Here is an 18,069-nt window from a genome sequence, read left to right as displayed (position 1 = left end):
ACCAAGTTATGAGTCCTTCAAGGGCAGGGTACTAGCTCTTCCTTCTCCCTTAGGGTACTCAATAAAAGCTTGTTGAACTGAACTAAATTATATTACACACAACACTTTGAGAAGCAAAAGTTTGATTGTCTTTTCTCTGACAGAACACAGCCACAAAGGAAAAGCAGAGAGATTAATGCACAAAAGGAAGCTTTAAATTTATACCACTGGAAAAGCTTTGTAGAAATATAGTTTGAAACTGTGCGTCTTTCTCACAAAGATTACCTACAGTGGATCCTGATTAACCCACTGTTAATTTTTCTTTATCTCTATTTCAGGTCATTAGTTGTATTTGCGTATAACTTAGCTTGCAAAACTGATTCTAGTGAAGTATAGGCTTTTCTATTCTTTATGAAAGGAGAAGCTGAGTTTCAGAAAGGTTAAATGTCTTGTTCAAATTTATATATGAAGTAGGGTTAGAATCTAACGTCCTCAATTTATAAGTTAAGTGCTTGAACAACTATATTAGGATGGTTAATTTACACAAGGTTTCCTTTTATTGGTGTGCATAACCAATCTGCTTTTAAAAGAATGCATGGTAAGGTTTTTTTTGTTAATCCTCACCCGAGGACATTTTTCCATTGGTTTTTAGAGAGAGTGGAAGGCAGAGGAAGAGACAGAGAGAAACATTGATGTGAGTGAGACACGTCGATTGGTTGCCTTCTACATGCACCCCGACCAGGGCTGGGGAACCTGCAACCAAAGTGCATGCCCTTGACCAGAACCGAACCCGGGACCCTTCAGTAAGAAGGCCAATGCTCTGCTCACTGAGCCAAACTGGCTAGGGCATGTAAGGTTTTTTTAAACACTGTGGTAAGATTCACACTGGATATGATAAATATAACATAGACAGTCTCAGGAATTTTGTTTTATATAGCAAAAAGATCATAACAGTGAATATGATTTTTGGTTATAATACTCATTAGTATATGAAACAAACAGTGCATTATTGCTATTTTTCTGCCAAAGTATTTAAATATTTAAACTTCTCATAAACTATTCTCCCAATCCAAAATCTGTAATGGGAAGGAAAAAAAGTAGGAACATTTTTAGTCAATAAAAAAATTAGAGAAAAACATTATTTCTTATAAGCAAATAATAGAAAGTTTGGCAAAAATGCAAATTAATGTTGAGAGGAGGGATAAAGTTACCTGTTGGATAGTGCCAATGTTGAGATTATATCCAATAATTAATTTAATAGATGTATAATATTTATTAAAGGCCAGATTATCACTATCCTTTATTGTTGACAGGCTATTCTGAAAATTTTACCCTACCACTATCAGTGAAAGAAATAGCAAGAATATTGATAATTAAAAACATTTAAGTTTGAGACTGCCTCTCTTTACATTATGCAATGGCTTGCAATTCCCAGTCTCTGGAGACAAAGGCTTACTCCTTGTGGAGCACACTTGAAAATTTACCTCAAAATTAATCACAGTACAAAAATGCTTATAGTATAAATAAGGAATATTCCATATTTTACTAAATGCACATTTACACGAATAATTTTTCCCATAAATCTGCTAATTTTTTTTTTGTCATATAGCGAAATTAAGCACTTTTTAAAAAAATAACTCTGGTTGGTTTATTTCTTTGAGCATTATTTTGGCAATACCCAGTAAATTCTACTTCACAAAAAGCAGAGAGAAATACAACTGCTCAATATATAAGTCTAAGGATATTAACTGCAGCATTATTTAGATGTAGAAACACTGGAGACCCCATAATGTCCAAAAAAAAGAGGACTTGTTTAACACTAGATTGCCCAAGGAAGTCATTTTGACTGCTTTTTAATTTCAATTAGAAAAACAATTATGTATATAAGGACACAATGTCTTAGAATTTTGTGACTTTTTGTACAACATATAAATGCGTTTATTAATAATTGTAGTTACCTCCCCCTCCTTCATTTCTGGTATATATATATGTGTTATACCTATATTGCCCAAAAGCAGTCATTTTGACTGCTTGGGAAATTTTAACTCTTATTATTGAATTGAGTAAATTTCTTATATGACCAGTTCGGCTCTGTATTGAAATAACAGTTTTCATTTTTTTTCGATTACCAACACATGATAACATACAAGTGCATGATAAATTGTCGATACTTGATAAGTTGCAGTTGCTCAATAAGCTAAACTAGTACTTGTTATTCGAATCTTTATGCAGTGATAGTTGTTCTAATAAGTTGTTTATTTTATTTCTTTTGCGCCCTAAATTCATGAAAGAAATGTAGAATAGAAGTGAGTTATTGGAAAAGCTAAGGAACATAAGTGAAGAGTGCTCCAATATTATTCTTTCACAATGCAGTCATTTTGACTGCTTTTGGGCAATATAGGTATATACTAAGTTTCAGTCTTTCTAGTGTTAATAAATTATGGTATATTTATTTTCCATAGGAAGAAATGAAAAATAAAGCAGATTCATATTTACGAATATGAAATTCATGCAGGTTGCATGAAAAATGTAAATTATAGCATAAATGACCCATTTCCTCCCCAAAAGTCAAGACCTCTACATGTGTTCACACAAGTGGGTGCATGTCTGTGTTTAAATACACCTTATGAAAGGTCTGCAGGGAAACACAGTGATGGCTCTGAGAAACTGAAGTGGAGAGCTTTGTCTTTATACATTTCTACGTTTGCTTGTTGGTTTTAAATAGTGAACATGCAATGTCAATCTTCTGATTTAATAATATAGTTATATAAAAAATGCCATGGGGGAGCTGAGCAAAGTGTACATAGGACCTCTCAACTATATTTGCAACATCTTGTGAGTCTCTAATTTTTATTACTTAAGAATAAAAAAATTTAAAAACCAGTGAACATGTGTTATTTTTATGATTATTATGGTGTTTATCTGGTTTCTAAAAAAATCCTTTTAGAAGTAATTTTCTAAACTACAAACCAGCTCTAACCTTTTAAAAAAAACCTTCATTTATTCTTTCTCTAACAATTTTTCTGTCTTTATGTAAATTAATTTTTATGACCAATATTATGTTCTTTCTCTCTGAAGAGCTTCTTTTAACATTTACTGGTGATAAACCCTCTCAGTTTTGTTAGTCTGAGCGTTATGTATTAAATTGTGCCCCCCCACCCCAAATTCATATTTTGAAGCCCTAACTCCCAATGTATCTGTATTTGGAGACAGGGCCTCTCTAGCCTGTACTCTTAAATGAATCACAAGAATCTATGAATTCCAAATTTATATCAATAACTGAAGGTTATGAGCATAAGTCACATTCGTAGTTAAGCACATAAAGTGCAAAGTACCAGAATTATGACACTGGAGCAAAAGAGGACAAAAAGGCTAAAGTCATTTAGGTTCAGACTAATCCTTTATAATCCAAGCTCTCCCAAAGGGCAGCATACTTTTCTAATATCTGGACCTTAAGGTAAACTTTGTGAGATGTCTGGTCTTGCTGTATTCAGGAGTAAACCCACATACATCTTCCTTTAATGCTTTGGCACTTCAAATGAATTGAGGATTGTCTAAGGGAAAAATACTTGCTGGAGGAGCTGTGTGAACAAGCTTGTTGTCCTGCTACTATATCTAGTCAAGCATTCAGATACTACAACTTTGGCAAATCCCATTAATACTTTAAGAAGTCAAAGACTTTAAAACTTCTAAAGAAAGTTCCTGTGAAATAGTCACAGGGCAAGTTTAAGCAAGCAGAGTGTGTATACAATATAGTAACAAATATAATGCAAACAAAGGAAGATTTGTTTAATTATAGTGGAAATAATTGTTATTTAAAAGTGCCTTCTTCCTCATAAAAGAATAAACTGGACTAGTGGCAAAAGAATTGTATGTTATGATGCCTTAAGATTAGAAACAGAAGGCAGAAATTTCAAAGTAAAGTGTTGGCAGACGCCCAGTCTCCACGGCAAGAATTATGGCCAAACAATTCCTTCACAACTTCCAAGGCTTGTTCATGTCCCTTTAGGTAGAATCCAAAGTTTTTCATTTTGAGTCAAATACAATCGGGCTCTCCTATCTTTCGATGTTGAAGCACATCTGAACTTCTTTCCTAAACGTTCTCACCATGTGGAAGTATAGTAGAGAAGGATTATCAGACTAAAAAGGGCAGAAGAAGTAGGTGACGGGGATAATGAGAGCAAGGAGATGGGTGCCCAGAGTACTTCCCTTATGAAGCAATGCTTCTGGAAGGAACTATGCTTCTCATAGTTAGCCATGATGTAGACCGGGCACACCAGCCTTGCCATCCTGATGAAGTATGGTAAGTACAGGCAGATGGCAGCTGCTGACCTAATCAATTAATGGCCTCTTGAATGCAAGCTTCACACAATTCACTAATTTTATTTTTATTAAATATATTTTTATTGATTTCAGAGAGGAAGAGAGAGGGAGAGAAAGACAGAAATACCAATGATGAGAGAGAATCATGGATTGGCTGCCTCTTGTGTCAGCTTTTTGAAAAACCCTAACTTAACTCTGGTGCCGTGTCACATATAGAAATTTTTTTATATTTGCAACCATAGTAAAACAAAGATGTATATTTTTGATATTTATTTATTTAAATGCCATTTAACAAAGAAAAATCAACCAAAAAAATGAGTTCGCGTGTCACCTCTGACACACGTGTCATAGGTTCGCCATCACTGTCCTAGTTCATAGGTTGACGCTCAATCACTGAGCCACGCTAGCTGGGTAAATTCAACTATTTCTAATATTTAAAAAAACACACACCACTGAAACATCTGAGTCCATACGAAGAAGCCACTGTGAAATGTGGTGAACCACATGATCAGTAATTAATAGATTAATCAATCATCTGTAGCTTGGACTACCAAAATAATCACCTGATTGTTCTTCCTGATTATAATTTTGTCCCTTTTTAATCTATTCACCTTAGAGCGGCCAGAACACCTACACTAATAAAAGACAAACATGCAAATTGACCGTACATTCACTACACCTTAAGCCACGCCCACCAACCAATCAGAGCGAATATATGCAAATTAACCCAACCAAGATGGCAGCCGGCAGCCATGGAGCTGGAGCAAGCAGGAGGCTTGGTTGCCCCAATGATGGAGGAAGCCAAGCTTCCCAGCTGCCGCAGCCGGCTCTAATGAGCTAAGCTCCACTCAAAGCAACAAAGTTTCAATTATAGAAGGTAAATAAATCCCAGAATGAAAAAAAGGAGAGGCTGGGAGCTTCCATCACCCGGGGTGAGGGTGGGGGGGGGGGCTTGGCCAGCCTGAAAACGGCCCTCAGCCCCTTACCCAAGCTGGCCAGGCACCCCAGTGGGGACCCCCACCCTGAAGGGGGTGTGGCCAGCTGCAAACACCCATCAGCCCCTCACCCAGGCTGGCCAGGCACCCAAGCGGGACCCCCACCCTGATCCAGGACACCCTTCAGGGCAAACCAGCCGGCCCCCATCCATGCACCAGGCCTCTATCCTATATAATAAAAGGGTAATATGCAAACTGATCCTAACAGCAGAATGACTGGGAATGACTGGTCACTATGATACACACTGACCACCAGGGGGCAGACGCTCAATGCAGGAGCTGCCCCCTGGTGGTCAGTGCGCTCCCACAGGGGGAGCTCTGCTCCACAAGCCAGACTGACGGCTGCCAGTACAGCAGTGGTGATGGGAGCCTCTCCTGCCTCCTCAGCAGCGCTAAGGATGTCCAGCTGCAGCTAGGCCTGCTCCCCGCTGGCAAGTGGACATCCCCCAAGGGCTGCCGGGCTGCCAGAGGGATGGCTGACTGCCAGCTTGGGCCCAATCCCCCAGGGAGCAGGCCTAAGCCAGCAGGTGGACATCCTCCGAGGGGTCCCAGACTGCAAGAGGGCATAGGCCAGGCTGAGGGACCCCCCGAGTGCACAAATTTTTGTGCACCACATATCTAGTTTTAAAAATAAAATCAGAACGATACTAACCTACTTAAAACCCTGGAATGCTAAACTCCTTAACAAGGCCCTACATGATTTTGCTCTGATACTCTCCAATTTCCTCTGCACCTCTCTGCTCCTTGCTCACTGCACTGCAGCCACACTATTATCCATTCTCTTCCTTGATAGCACCTCAGGACTTCGACTTGCTCTTCCCTCAGCCAGGCATGCTATCTCCCCATATCTTCCATTTCATTAAGATATCTACTCACATGTTGCCTCCTTAAAGAGGTTTTCCTTGACAATCCAATCTAATGTGGTCCACCTCACCCCCAGTCACTATCACACTGACCTGCTTTATTTTTCTCATAGAACCTAAAGCTATTTGAAATGATCACTGTTTGTTGTGGATCTCCCTCTAACAAAATGAGATATGAGAGCAGGATCTTGGCTATCTTTGCTCACCACTGTATCTGCAGCACTCAAAGCAGTGCTCAGAGCAGGTGGTCAAATATTGGTCAAGTAAAGGAAGAAATATCTGAAAACGGAGCAGTTCTTGGTGATCTGGCTTGCCTGACAGCCTTCAGTTTTCCTAGAACAGTGGTGGTTAGAGAACTGTGGTTATGTCATATATGATGCCTCTGAAATCTTTTGAAAATGTTGGGCCCTCTTCTCAGAAAAACACACACACAAGCAAAATTTTGCATAAATCTTTTAAAACCAACCCACAGCCCCCCAGGTGTAAAGGCATGTAAGAACATTTGTGCAATGCAATGTAATCTATGTCATAACCAATTCCATTCCACAGAGAGTTGATGGCTGGGGGAGGGCAGGGGGGGGGAGGGGGAGAGTGAACAAATAAAAAGCTGCAAATCACTCCTAACAGATTTCTCTACAAAATGTAGAATATAAAAGTGGTCAAATGAGTAATAGCCATGGCAAATGGCTGCTTAGTCTCTTCACATAGCATATTGTATCGAGAAGCCCCGACATGAAATTTTTCATGAAAGGAAATGACACATGTGTTGATGATATGCATGGTAAGAAAACAGATCTGAGAAGCTGCCTCTTTAAAAATGGCGTAGACTATACTCTTGTTCTAACTGAATGAGATTGTACGGGACCAGGAGATGAAGAGAGCAAGTCAAGTTCCAGAAATGGATAAAGTTAAACACACACACACACACACTAAAAAGGATTGGCTTAATATTCCAAACAGTCCATGAACTCTGAGGCAGAGAAACTTCCCTGGGTACCATTAATAAAAAGATGCATGTGTAGGGTTTGCGACACATGGCTTTCAAAATATATTTTTTAAGTTATGTTACATCAAAGAAATGATGGCAGAAAAAAGAATAGATTCAGGTGTAAAAGTCCTCCCTTGCCTGATAGGGTGGACTTGGTGTCAGCTAAGGGACCAACTGAACAAAGTCACTTTTGTTCCCCTTCCCCTTCTCTTTTAGTATCTGCAGGCGTGTAGGCTAAGTTAATGTGCAAAGTAAGCCACCTGGGCAAAAAGTGTCTGCAGGTCCTAAAGGACTTAGAACTTTCTCATCACATTTTAGTACCACTAAACTGTAAGAGCCACTGTTTTCTTTGTGGATGTTTGGCTTTGTTTTAAGGTTCTTATTTTGGTATTAGATTTTTTGTCTTAAGGTGCCAATTATCTTGAAAAAAGTCACTTCAACTGTATTTCCTTTTTAATACTAGGAGACCCTCTTCACAACACACAGAAAATATAGAACTTACCTTGATTGTTTTACCAAAATATCTCTCCTTCAAACTTTTCCCATCTCATTTACAGTGTATTAGTAAGGGGGTGGGGAGGAGTAGTGAATATATTCTTTCTTTCTCTCAAAGTATGCACACTGTGGCTCAATAACAATAGCCTTGATGATTCACTAAGGAATCTGACAACTGTTCGGATCTGAACTCCACATAAGCTGGTATTTTAATTTCCCCACTTAAGTCTTTTCATTCTTCACAAGCAATCCTGTGTTACTGTTTCATGCTTTTGAAAAACAAGTTATTCTGTATGACTGACTGCCTGGTTCCCCGCATCTAAGCAGCATTAATCTTCTAGTAATTATCATCTTTCACACAATCATCTAAAAAAGGAAGTTCAACAATTTTTTTAGAAAACTTAACTACTATTTTTCATCATTTTTGTATTATTTGCATTTTAATATTTAAATTACACAGATCTACTGAAAGGCTTATCTATTTGCTGCCATAGCACTATGTTTTATCCGGTCCAGCCCTAGGAATCCACACACTAATGTAATGCAACAGTGGTCCAGGTACCTCAGTGCTTTCACACTGTGTACTATATAACTGCTTTTGCAGGATAGCAAGAGCTTTTCATTTGTGAAAAGTATTCAGTAATCAGACAGGTTTTTGGAGAAAGAGATACACCTTTACTCTAGGATTTCTCAGAGCCTTTAATGTGCTGATGAAATTGTGAACTTATAAGAGAGGGACACAATATGTTTACTTTCTTCATGATTCACTGTTTCAAACAATAGGAAATGCTGCTTGAAGTTCTGCTTTATATTCAGTCATTGTTGATCACTTAAAGTGTATATTGCCTTTGTCTAAATTCCTAAAATCCCCCTGTCCAAAATATTTATTTATTGATAGAAAATGAATTGGTTTTGGAGCAATGACATTTCTTAGAAATAAGTTATAGTACTATTTTAGTATCCGTATGGTGAACAAGATAAATCAAGACATATTTACATTTGTTACACTTTTTACTTGAGAAGGCAGAGAAATGTGTCATGTATTTTTAGAAATACTTTCATAAAAAAATAATTGAAATAGAAAAAAAATTACCACCTTTAAAGAATGTTTGTTTATATGGGATATAACTTAAGTAGAATATGTCAATACCTAATAAGGTAGTGCAAATACACACACACACACACACACACACACACAAAACCACACCACAAACAGCAAAAAACACAAAAAACAAACCCACAACAAAACACATTTTAATATAGCTAAAAAATTTGCATTCACTTATTCAACATTTGATTGTTTACTCTGTGCCAGGAACAGTGGTAAGCAATGGATGTATACCAGTGAACAAAAAAAGGCGAGTCCTGTCCTCCTGGGGTTGTAGTTTAGCTTTTTGCTTTTATATTGCTGATATTGTTATGAATACTTACTCTAGAATTGCTTTATTTGTAAATGTACCTTTGTTGTGGTAAGAGTATAGTTAGGCTGGAATTTAAGAAACCTCAACCCTATAACTAATTTGTGAATGAGGGATGACATAAACCATAAAATATAAGCATACATTTAATTGAAAGACAATGGAAATCATTTTATTTTTACATTGGAGGCATATATCATTTATGTCTCACAGTTTTGTGTTTTACAATTATTTTACTTTAAGATACTAAGAGATTAAATTATTTTCAATAAATAATGCTGGGTCAACTAGACAACTGTATAAAACAATATGAATCTTGGACCTTACACTCCACACTATGTATAAAAATCAATTTCAGATAGATTATAAACTTAAGTGTGACTGATAAAACAATAAAACTTTAGAATAAAAAATAGAAAAACATCTTTATAATTTTAGGGGTAGGCAAAGACTTCTAAAAGAACATTAAAAAGAACCATAAAGGGAAAATATGATAACCTGGATTTCATTAAAATTATGAACTTCTGCTCATTAAAAAGACATCACTAAGAATGAACAGACAAGCCACAGAACAGAACATATTTGTAATGAAACAAAGGACTCATATTCAGAATATACAAAGAACTTACAAATCAGTAAAAGCAGAAATCCAATAGAAAAAAAATGGCAAAAAACCCCCAAAAACCCAACCCAAAACACATACCAAAAAAAAACCACCCTGAATAGGTTATTCACAAAAGAGAATATTCAAATGGACAATAAATATATGAAACAGATTTCAATTTTATAAGTCATAAAGGAAATGTTGATTAAAACCACAATGTATGCATGCATATAAGCATAACCAATGGACACAGACACCAGGGGGGTGAGGGCATGAGCTGGGGGTGGTGTAATGGGGGGTTAAGGACACATATGTAATACCTTAATCAATAAAGAAAAATAAAGTTAAAAAAACACACCACAATGTAAAACTACTATCTATCCACTGGAATGGCTAAAATGGAAGAGACAGATAATATGAAGTGGTAACAAGGACATAGAGCAAAAAGAATTCTCCTACATTGCTGGCTGAAGTATGAACTAACACTTTTGCTTTGGAAAACTGCTTCACAGTATCTATTCAAACTGATCACATACATATCACCCCCTGACTCAGCAATCCCACTAGTAGGTAAATACCTCAACAGAAATGTGAGCATATGTTCACCAAAAGACATGCAAAAAGAATGTCATGTTAGCATAATTTGTAACAGTAAAACTAGAATCAACTTATATGTCCATCAATAGTAGAATGTATAAATTATGGTTTATTGGTGTAAGAGCAGACTACCCAGCAAAGGGAATGAATGAACCAGAACTACATTAACAACATGAATAAATCTCACACACAAAATATTGAGTAAAAAAAGGCAGAACCAAAAAGTTGATACTGCATGATTTCATGTATACAAAGTTCAAAATCAGCTAAATTTATCAGTTGTATTACAAGTCATGATAGTGGTTATCTTTTAAGAGGGAGAAGGGTAATTAATGATTGCGAGAAGTGAAGTGAGGGATGGGGTATCTTTTGAGGTACCTACCAGTCAAGTTTTCTTTCTTGACCTGGGTGCTAAAGAGATGTAATCAATTTGTGGAAAATCACCAATGGTACATCTATGATTTGCCTGAATGTATGTTATACTTTAATAAAACATTTATTTGAAAAGTTTTATGAGATACAGATATATTTTGCAAAATTCAAATTCTTTCTCAAATTGTCTACATATGGATCAGAGGAATGATCATTTCTCTTTTCCCTAGTTTGCCTAAAATCAAATACCTGAAAACAGGACCTAATCCTGGAAGGGAAAGGAGAATTAGAAGAAATTTTTATAACTTAGGATTTTAACAGAAAAAATAAAATGATATTCTTGACTTATATCTAGTCTAATAAGAACCACATATGAGTTTCTCTACAAAGCTATACCTCTCTAAGGCTTTAGCCAAAATATTCCTAGATTTTTAAAAGGCACTTCTAGGTATCTGAGCCCTCACTAGTCTTGTAATTCTCTCACGTGCTCTCCAGTGTGTGTGTCCATATCATACAATACTTGAGACACAGTCTGAGCCCCAAAGTGCTGTGGTCTAACCCAAATACCACAGATCATTAATGCAATCTAAGAAGCCCCAGCACAGTGTTGGTGCTTTCAGAGGTTAACTAAAACTACTAGATCTTTTCCATATTATGAGTCACACTTCCTACAGCCTATCATTTTTTAAAACTTAATTTTAAAAAGTTAAATACAGCACTTAATATTTCCCTTGCTAAATTTTACTTTGTTGGCTTTGGCTTATCACTCAAGCGTACTGAGGGCATTTTGATTCTTCTATTATCTTAGGTAACTCTCTTAGCTTTAAGTAATCTATGCATATAATTCATATTTCTTCTATGTATTTATCCAAATCACTATTTTAAAAATTTGTTGATCCCAAACTGTCAAAGATAGACATCTAGAGGAGGCTGCCAGAGTCTTGACTTGGAGCAACATTTCTCTAAGTAAGTTTCATGTAACACAACCCAAAATGAGTGAAGGAAGTGTTATGAGTATGGGAAATGCTGGGTTACTGCAAAATTTCTCAGCCCTTACAATTTGAATGTACACGGTAAGTCTCTACGAGGGAATCAGAGTTTCTTAAACATGCCTGACTTGAAACCTTTTTGAAAAAATAAATATTTTCTCATCTTGAGAAATCAATATTCCTAGAAAAACCTTTGGGAAACACTGCTCGAGGGTGATAACAGTACGTTAACCAACATTCTCTGGGTAAGATGTTGTTTTATTAGCTTCAATCCCACCTGCATTATCATCCAACCGACCTAAGCTTCTTCATACTACCTAAATGATAATCAAGATATAATCAAATGCAGCATGATATATTACTAGTCTAACTTATCACAAAGTGAAATAGGACCGGGTAAAGAGGATTTAGTATTAAGATTAGTGAGCCATGGGTGCTCAATTTACTGTGAGAATTATGCTCAATAAGAAGATATGAAGGCAAGAGATATATTTTAGAAGTTTCCTATTAAACTGGCTACATTTTAAAAGGTTTGGTGAAAAACTAATCTGTTATATGGGACACCTCATGTTCTAGTGATATTTAGTGAAATATTTCTATATATTAAAAATGAGTTATTAAAATTATCACTAAGTACTATATATTATATAGAGTCTTATAATAAACATAATTTTAAAATGTTAAGGTTTTCATACACTGTCAAAAGAAGTTTACATATTCATCTGAAATCTATTTGAAAGATTGTAGTTAACAAAATAGATGCTCTTCGTTAAAATCAGACACACATAAGTATGTCAAAGTCCTTTATCATTTAGTGACTTAATTTCAGAACTGGGTGGAGGAGGATGATAGGCTTTACTTAGAAAAAGTTTGCACATACTAATCACATTCAGCAGCATGCTGAAAATTGACTGAGGAATTATATTCACATAAAGCAGTATCAGTACTGCGAATCCTCCCCATTGTCTTTTGGGGTAGTGGGCCTTAAGATATTGTTGAGATAACTGGCTTCCATTAGCAAGCATATGATTGGCAGGATGATAAAGTCTTTCCATTCACAGGTCAGCTATTTCCTTTTCTTGAGAAGAGGGCAATTCTGATGATCCATCTTTTAGCTACAGTCCCTCATTGAGTCCCAATTCTCTTGCCTTCAGCTTTGATATGGTTCTAACTTTCCTCTTGTATCAGCTCATACTTGTCATCAACTCCTCTATTCAGAACAGCAAATATCAGGAGTTTGACCTCAGGGCAAAGTCCGGGTGGGCAGGTAAAATTTGACCACTAAACCTACTTCCTAATCTTTCATACCCAGTAATTCACGAAGCAGTATCAAATTCAAACCAAAAAACAGAAGCATGACCCCTTATAAGTACTATGAAAAGGGCTCTTTTGCCTTTCTAAGTATACTTGAAAAGAACTGTCAGCCACCCTATTAAGACAGAAATGGATGACAGACTAGGGAAAAAAAAGGAAAAGTGTAGAAACTCAACTGAAATGTAAATAAAAGTGTTAACACCCTCTTTATGTTTGGTGATAAGCTACTTCATATAAAAGTGTTAAAATAATATGCTATGAAATATCTTTATGAAGTCAGGAATGTAACACTATTGAAACTTAAAGGCATCCTTAAATAATCACTGACATCTGATACAAAAGCTGTATCCCCTCATATAAGACTTTAGTTTTTAAGACTAACTTTATTTTTGGCCAATTCCCATACTTGACATTTCACCACTTAACTGTTTATAAATTAATTTGAAAAACAAATAGTATAGGTGAAGCATAACTTTCCTTACCAAGTTATTAAATTCAGACCTCTAAAACCACAAAATTCAAGTTATGTCACAGTGGTCTAGCAGCTAAAGACAAGACTTAACTGCATCCTCTTGTTTTAGAATACAAAAGAATAAGAATAGAGTATGATTACATTTTAACATTAATAGGGGAAATAATTTAAGCCCCTTTTAAAAATAGAAAAATCAACACATAAAAAATTAGCTCATCAAAATTTTCTATCCACTAGTCACTTCCATTGCATATTAACTACTAATTATAATTACTAATATAAAATTGTGTTTTATGTTAGCTATTTCTATATAAATCTTTTAAAAGTTCTACATGTGTCACAATAGACTTCAGAATTCTAAATGTTTCATAATAGATTTTTTAATTCACTTAAAAGTCTCTTAAAGAAATTACATTGATGAGGAAAAGTCAACCAGGACTTAATGCCTCTAAGTGCACATACTTGAAGAGTAAATTCAGCCAAAAAGACCTGAGATGTTTATTAATATTTATAAGTATGCCTTAATAATAATTCCCTAGGGAGCTATATGCTTGTAAAGAAGCCTTGCTGTCAAGTGATGATTGTCTTTGAAGGAAAACAGTACCTGGGATCAGAGTTTTAATCTGCATTAAACCAACCACTTATCTGGACAAATCAAGGAACAGAAGCGTTATCAACTAGTTCAATAAATGTGCGGTCTTATTCACAATCTTACAGTGAGATTATAAACTAGTTAACTCCATACAAATTCATATAAAACTGAGAAAATATCACAAAATAAATGTCAAGTTTCTGTGAACAGATTATTTGTATGTAATGGGAGCTATCTCCAAATCACATACTCAGCATTGTAGGGGCATTTCATGTTCTTGTAATAGGGAAGCGTACCCCAGTAAGTGTCCATAACCTAACTGGGAAATGAATATACAACCAAACCTATTTCCAACTTGCAAAAGGACTCAGTTTCCTATATTAGATCAGCAGCTTGTTCAGAGCAATAGGACTATAACAGAGAGAACTCCTTCTACAGGAAATGGATCTACCTTCAACAGGAAGAACATATTCTGGTAAACTGTTGTGGAAATTCAGAGTTTACCTTCTTCATTTTCTACTGTCTTCCCCTATTAGTAAGGCTAATCACATATAGATCTAGGTCATCCAAAGTATTCTTTGTTTGGCATAATACATGAGCATTGATTGCAAACAGAAATAAATACGAATATATTTTATATGTTCAGGCTTTACAAACACAATAGAGAAACAGGAATGGCTTCTTCGCTTTCCTTCTAAACCAGAACTGAAGCTATACCATTTATTTCTATAAGACTCACTGTCTTATAAGTATTCCTAATTAGTTCATGGGAGTTTTGCTTCTCCAAAGGATTTTAAAGCTCCATAAAATGAAACCATGTCTTCTATTACCTTTGTGTCTATTTCAACCACATCTCCCCTCTCCAAATAACCAGTACGTAATAGTTCATAAATACTTATTGAACACTGGTTTGGAATTAGAGCAAAAACAGCTCTACTCTTAACACTTCCTTAAATCAGAGCTCCTTAAATGCTCAAAACATCACTGGGGTAGCGTCTACTCATACCAGTGGTGGAGCCCCATCTTGTCATCTCCATTCCCCAAAGGGGATGGGACCATAAACAGACCAAGAGCACAGCGTCTTTGTTTTAACTGCATCTCCACTTGGTTCTTCTTGCCAAGGGCAGCAGTCAAGCCTGTTGTCAATTCTCCTGAGCCCTCTCACTTGGGTCCACCCTCCTCCACACTCTTGTGCCTCCCAGCTTTATTAAACTCCTTAATCCTAGGATTAAGAAAGAAAAAGGAAGAGGAGGAAAGAAGAAGAAAGTAATAAGAAAAAAAGTTTGGGGGGAAACGAAAAAAGAGTAATAGGGAGAAAATAAAGAAAATGACAATAGAGTACAGGTGTTCAAGAGTAGCAAATTGAATAGATCTAAAAATTATCATATTTGTTACTATACTTTGAATTATGTACTAGAAAGAATTATATAAATATATAATTACCTCTTTAATTTTAACCTTCTTTTTGGAGGCATACAAAAAATTTATGAAAATAGCATTCTTTCCCACTGACAAAATTTTAAGCAAGAGGCTCCTACATAGAATGTAATAATTTACCTTTAATTTGGGTCCTGACACCACTAATGTTCTACACACCAATTTTCACGTTATCATGACATAATTAAGAAATAAAATTCAAGTGTCACTAAATCAAAGTATAAAATTGTTCTTTAGTCATGTGCTTAGCAGGTAATGATTATGTTAAATAATCGCCGAAGAGAATTCTCCGTGAAGTTGAGACACTGAATGAATACTGGTTTAGAAAGAAGGGCCAAATACATAGTTATCAAAGAAGCACTTTCCTAAAGACAGGTTGTTTCAAGGCAAACAAGCATTCCTATAGCATTAAAAAGGGGGGAAAAGGCAATAAATGAGAAGGACATTATTACATCTTACTTGTCTGAGGTCAATGAATGCTAGCTGCAGGGTCTCCCCCTGGAATCCTGGCACCGGCTCAGAGCTGGCAAACACTATTTAAAAAATAAAAAAAGAAGAAAAACAAGATTGCAAAATATACAAGGGTTTTTAACCGCTAAATTAATTTCTACTCATTATAAATGTATTATAATATTTACACACAGCCATTTCAAATGAAGACTATTTATAACCTTCAATTTCCACTACTGAGAGCATTCGCCACACCCATTACCACAAATATTTTAATAATTTTAAACTTCTAATCTACCATTTAATCACTATAATCCTTAATTACAATAAATTTAGAAGGGTTATTCTACATGAAGTTCAAGGTAGTAATATACTTCAATCAAGAGAAGTTTTCTGACTCTTTTTAGCCTCAGGTGAATGATTATAGAAGTATTTTGAAACTATACCAATTCCACAGCTGTCAGCATATTTCAAACATCTGCTTTGTTACAGAATATGCTCCATAAAAATCCTACCTCTAACTAACAGCATTAACAGGCAGACATGCAAGAAGTCAGCTTTACATGTAGACAGACAACAGGTAAAATGTTCTAAGGAGCAAAATGGGGATGATGCAGGAATGTTTGTTCTGATCTTTTAATATTTTTTCCATAAAGGCATCATACCTTTTTAAGAATTAAAAGATATTAACAAAAGACTGCAACTATATTTCAAAAGATTTTTTCCCACCTTTTTTTGGTACTAAAAAAACTGTAATACATAGCTTGCTTAGTTAAGTTGAAGATAAGCCCAATGCTAGCAATTTTGAAGACAAAAGACTTGGCTCATAAAAAAGACCCTATCGTTTTATATTCAAGCTTCTCTGATAAGACTAAGACTGCTTGCAACCATTCTCCCTACCCATTAATATCTGGGTTTTCTTAGAGAACATTATAGATTTTCCATTTGTGAATTTATCTCAGCCAGTGTTTTAGAAATTATTTAAATTTTCAGCCTATATAGTTTTTGGAATAACAAAAATAAATCAACAATTAAAGATAATCTATTTATATAAAAGCCTGTTCAACCGTTAGCTATGATGTGCACTGACCACCAGGGGGCAGACACTCAATGCAAAGGCATGGAAACATGGAACGGACTGATGAATCTCAGAGGGAAGGGGGGAGGGAGGAAGGCGAGAAGAGTTTAACCAAAGATCTTATATGCATACTAGAGGCCCCATGCATCGATGGGGTCCCTAGGCCTAGCCTGCAGGGATCGGGCTGAAACCGGCAGTCTGACATCCCCCAAGGGGTCCCGTATTGCAAGAAGGTGCAGGCCAGGCCAAGGGACCCCACCGGTGCACGAATCTATGCACTGGGCCTCTAGTAAATATATGAAAACTTAGCACAGCTTGATTTATCTGGCATTTTTAAGGCATGAATAATTCAAAATGTTTTTGTTGCTGTTGTTTTTAAGATAATAATTTTTCATTTAAGCATCAAAACTCTTTTTTTTAATCTTAAACATATTTTATAAAATTTTAAACTGTAACATAATACTTACCTTTTTTGGAGTATACTAAATATTATTTGAACTTTTCTTAATTACCTGGATCACCATTAAAAATATTTTATATATATAAATATCAAATCATCCTTAAACTAATATAATGTATGTCAAGTATACCTCAATTAAAAAAAAACACCTATAGGGACCTGGCCAAGTGGCTCAGTTAATTGGAGCATAGTCCTGTATACCAGAAGGTTTCAGGTTTGATCCCCAGCCAGGGTGTAACTGATTGATGTTTCTCTCTTAATCAATGTCTGTCTCTCTCTCTCTCTCTCTCTCTCTCTCTCTCTCTCTCTTGAATCAAAGGAATCATATCTTCTGGTGAGGATTAAAAAACAACAACACACATATAGAAAGTTAAAAAGAAAAGAAATAATGAAAAAGAACACTTTTTATTCTATAGAATACATTTCCAGGGTTGCAATGGTATTAAGAACTGTTTTCTATTACATTAAACAACTCAGAATGCTGTATTGAGTTGTGTATAGATTTTTAAATTTTTCTTCCTTTTCTCTTGCAGTTTTAACATAAATTCTTACTCCATGTTCTCTCATTCATCTCTTATTAATATGCTGCCTTTAATATTCTTGAGCTGTTGTCTAAAGTAAGAGCAAATACAGTCTGGGCAAG

General features: G+C 35.7%; 1 protein-coding gene across 3 annotated transcripts in view; it reads right to left on the bottom strand.

Moving 5' to 3' along the window:
- The window catches only part of EXOC6 (exocyst complex component 6), a 151,250-nt gene that overhangs the window by 19,831 nt on the left and 113,350 nt on the right, over positions 1-18,069 (bottom strand). For all 3 annotated transcript variants that reach the window (XM_059662857.1, XM_059662858.1, XM_059662859.1), the window contains one exon: positions 15,898-15,971. In XM_059662857.1, coding sequence (XP_059518840.1) covers positions 15,898-15,971 — 74 coding nt within the window. The remainder of the gene's footprint in view (positions 1-15,897; positions 15,972-18,069) is intronic.

The sequence above is a fragment of the Myotis daubentonii genome, chromosome 13, assembly GCF_963259705.1.
Source record: "Myotis daubentonii chromosome 13, mMyoDau2.1, whole genome shotgun sequence".
Taxonomy (NCBI): domain Eukaryota; kingdom Metazoa; phylum Chordata; class Mammalia; order Chiroptera; family Vespertilionidae; genus Myotis; species Myotis daubentonii.
This window is presented reverse-complemented; position numbering and strand designations above follow the sequence as displayed.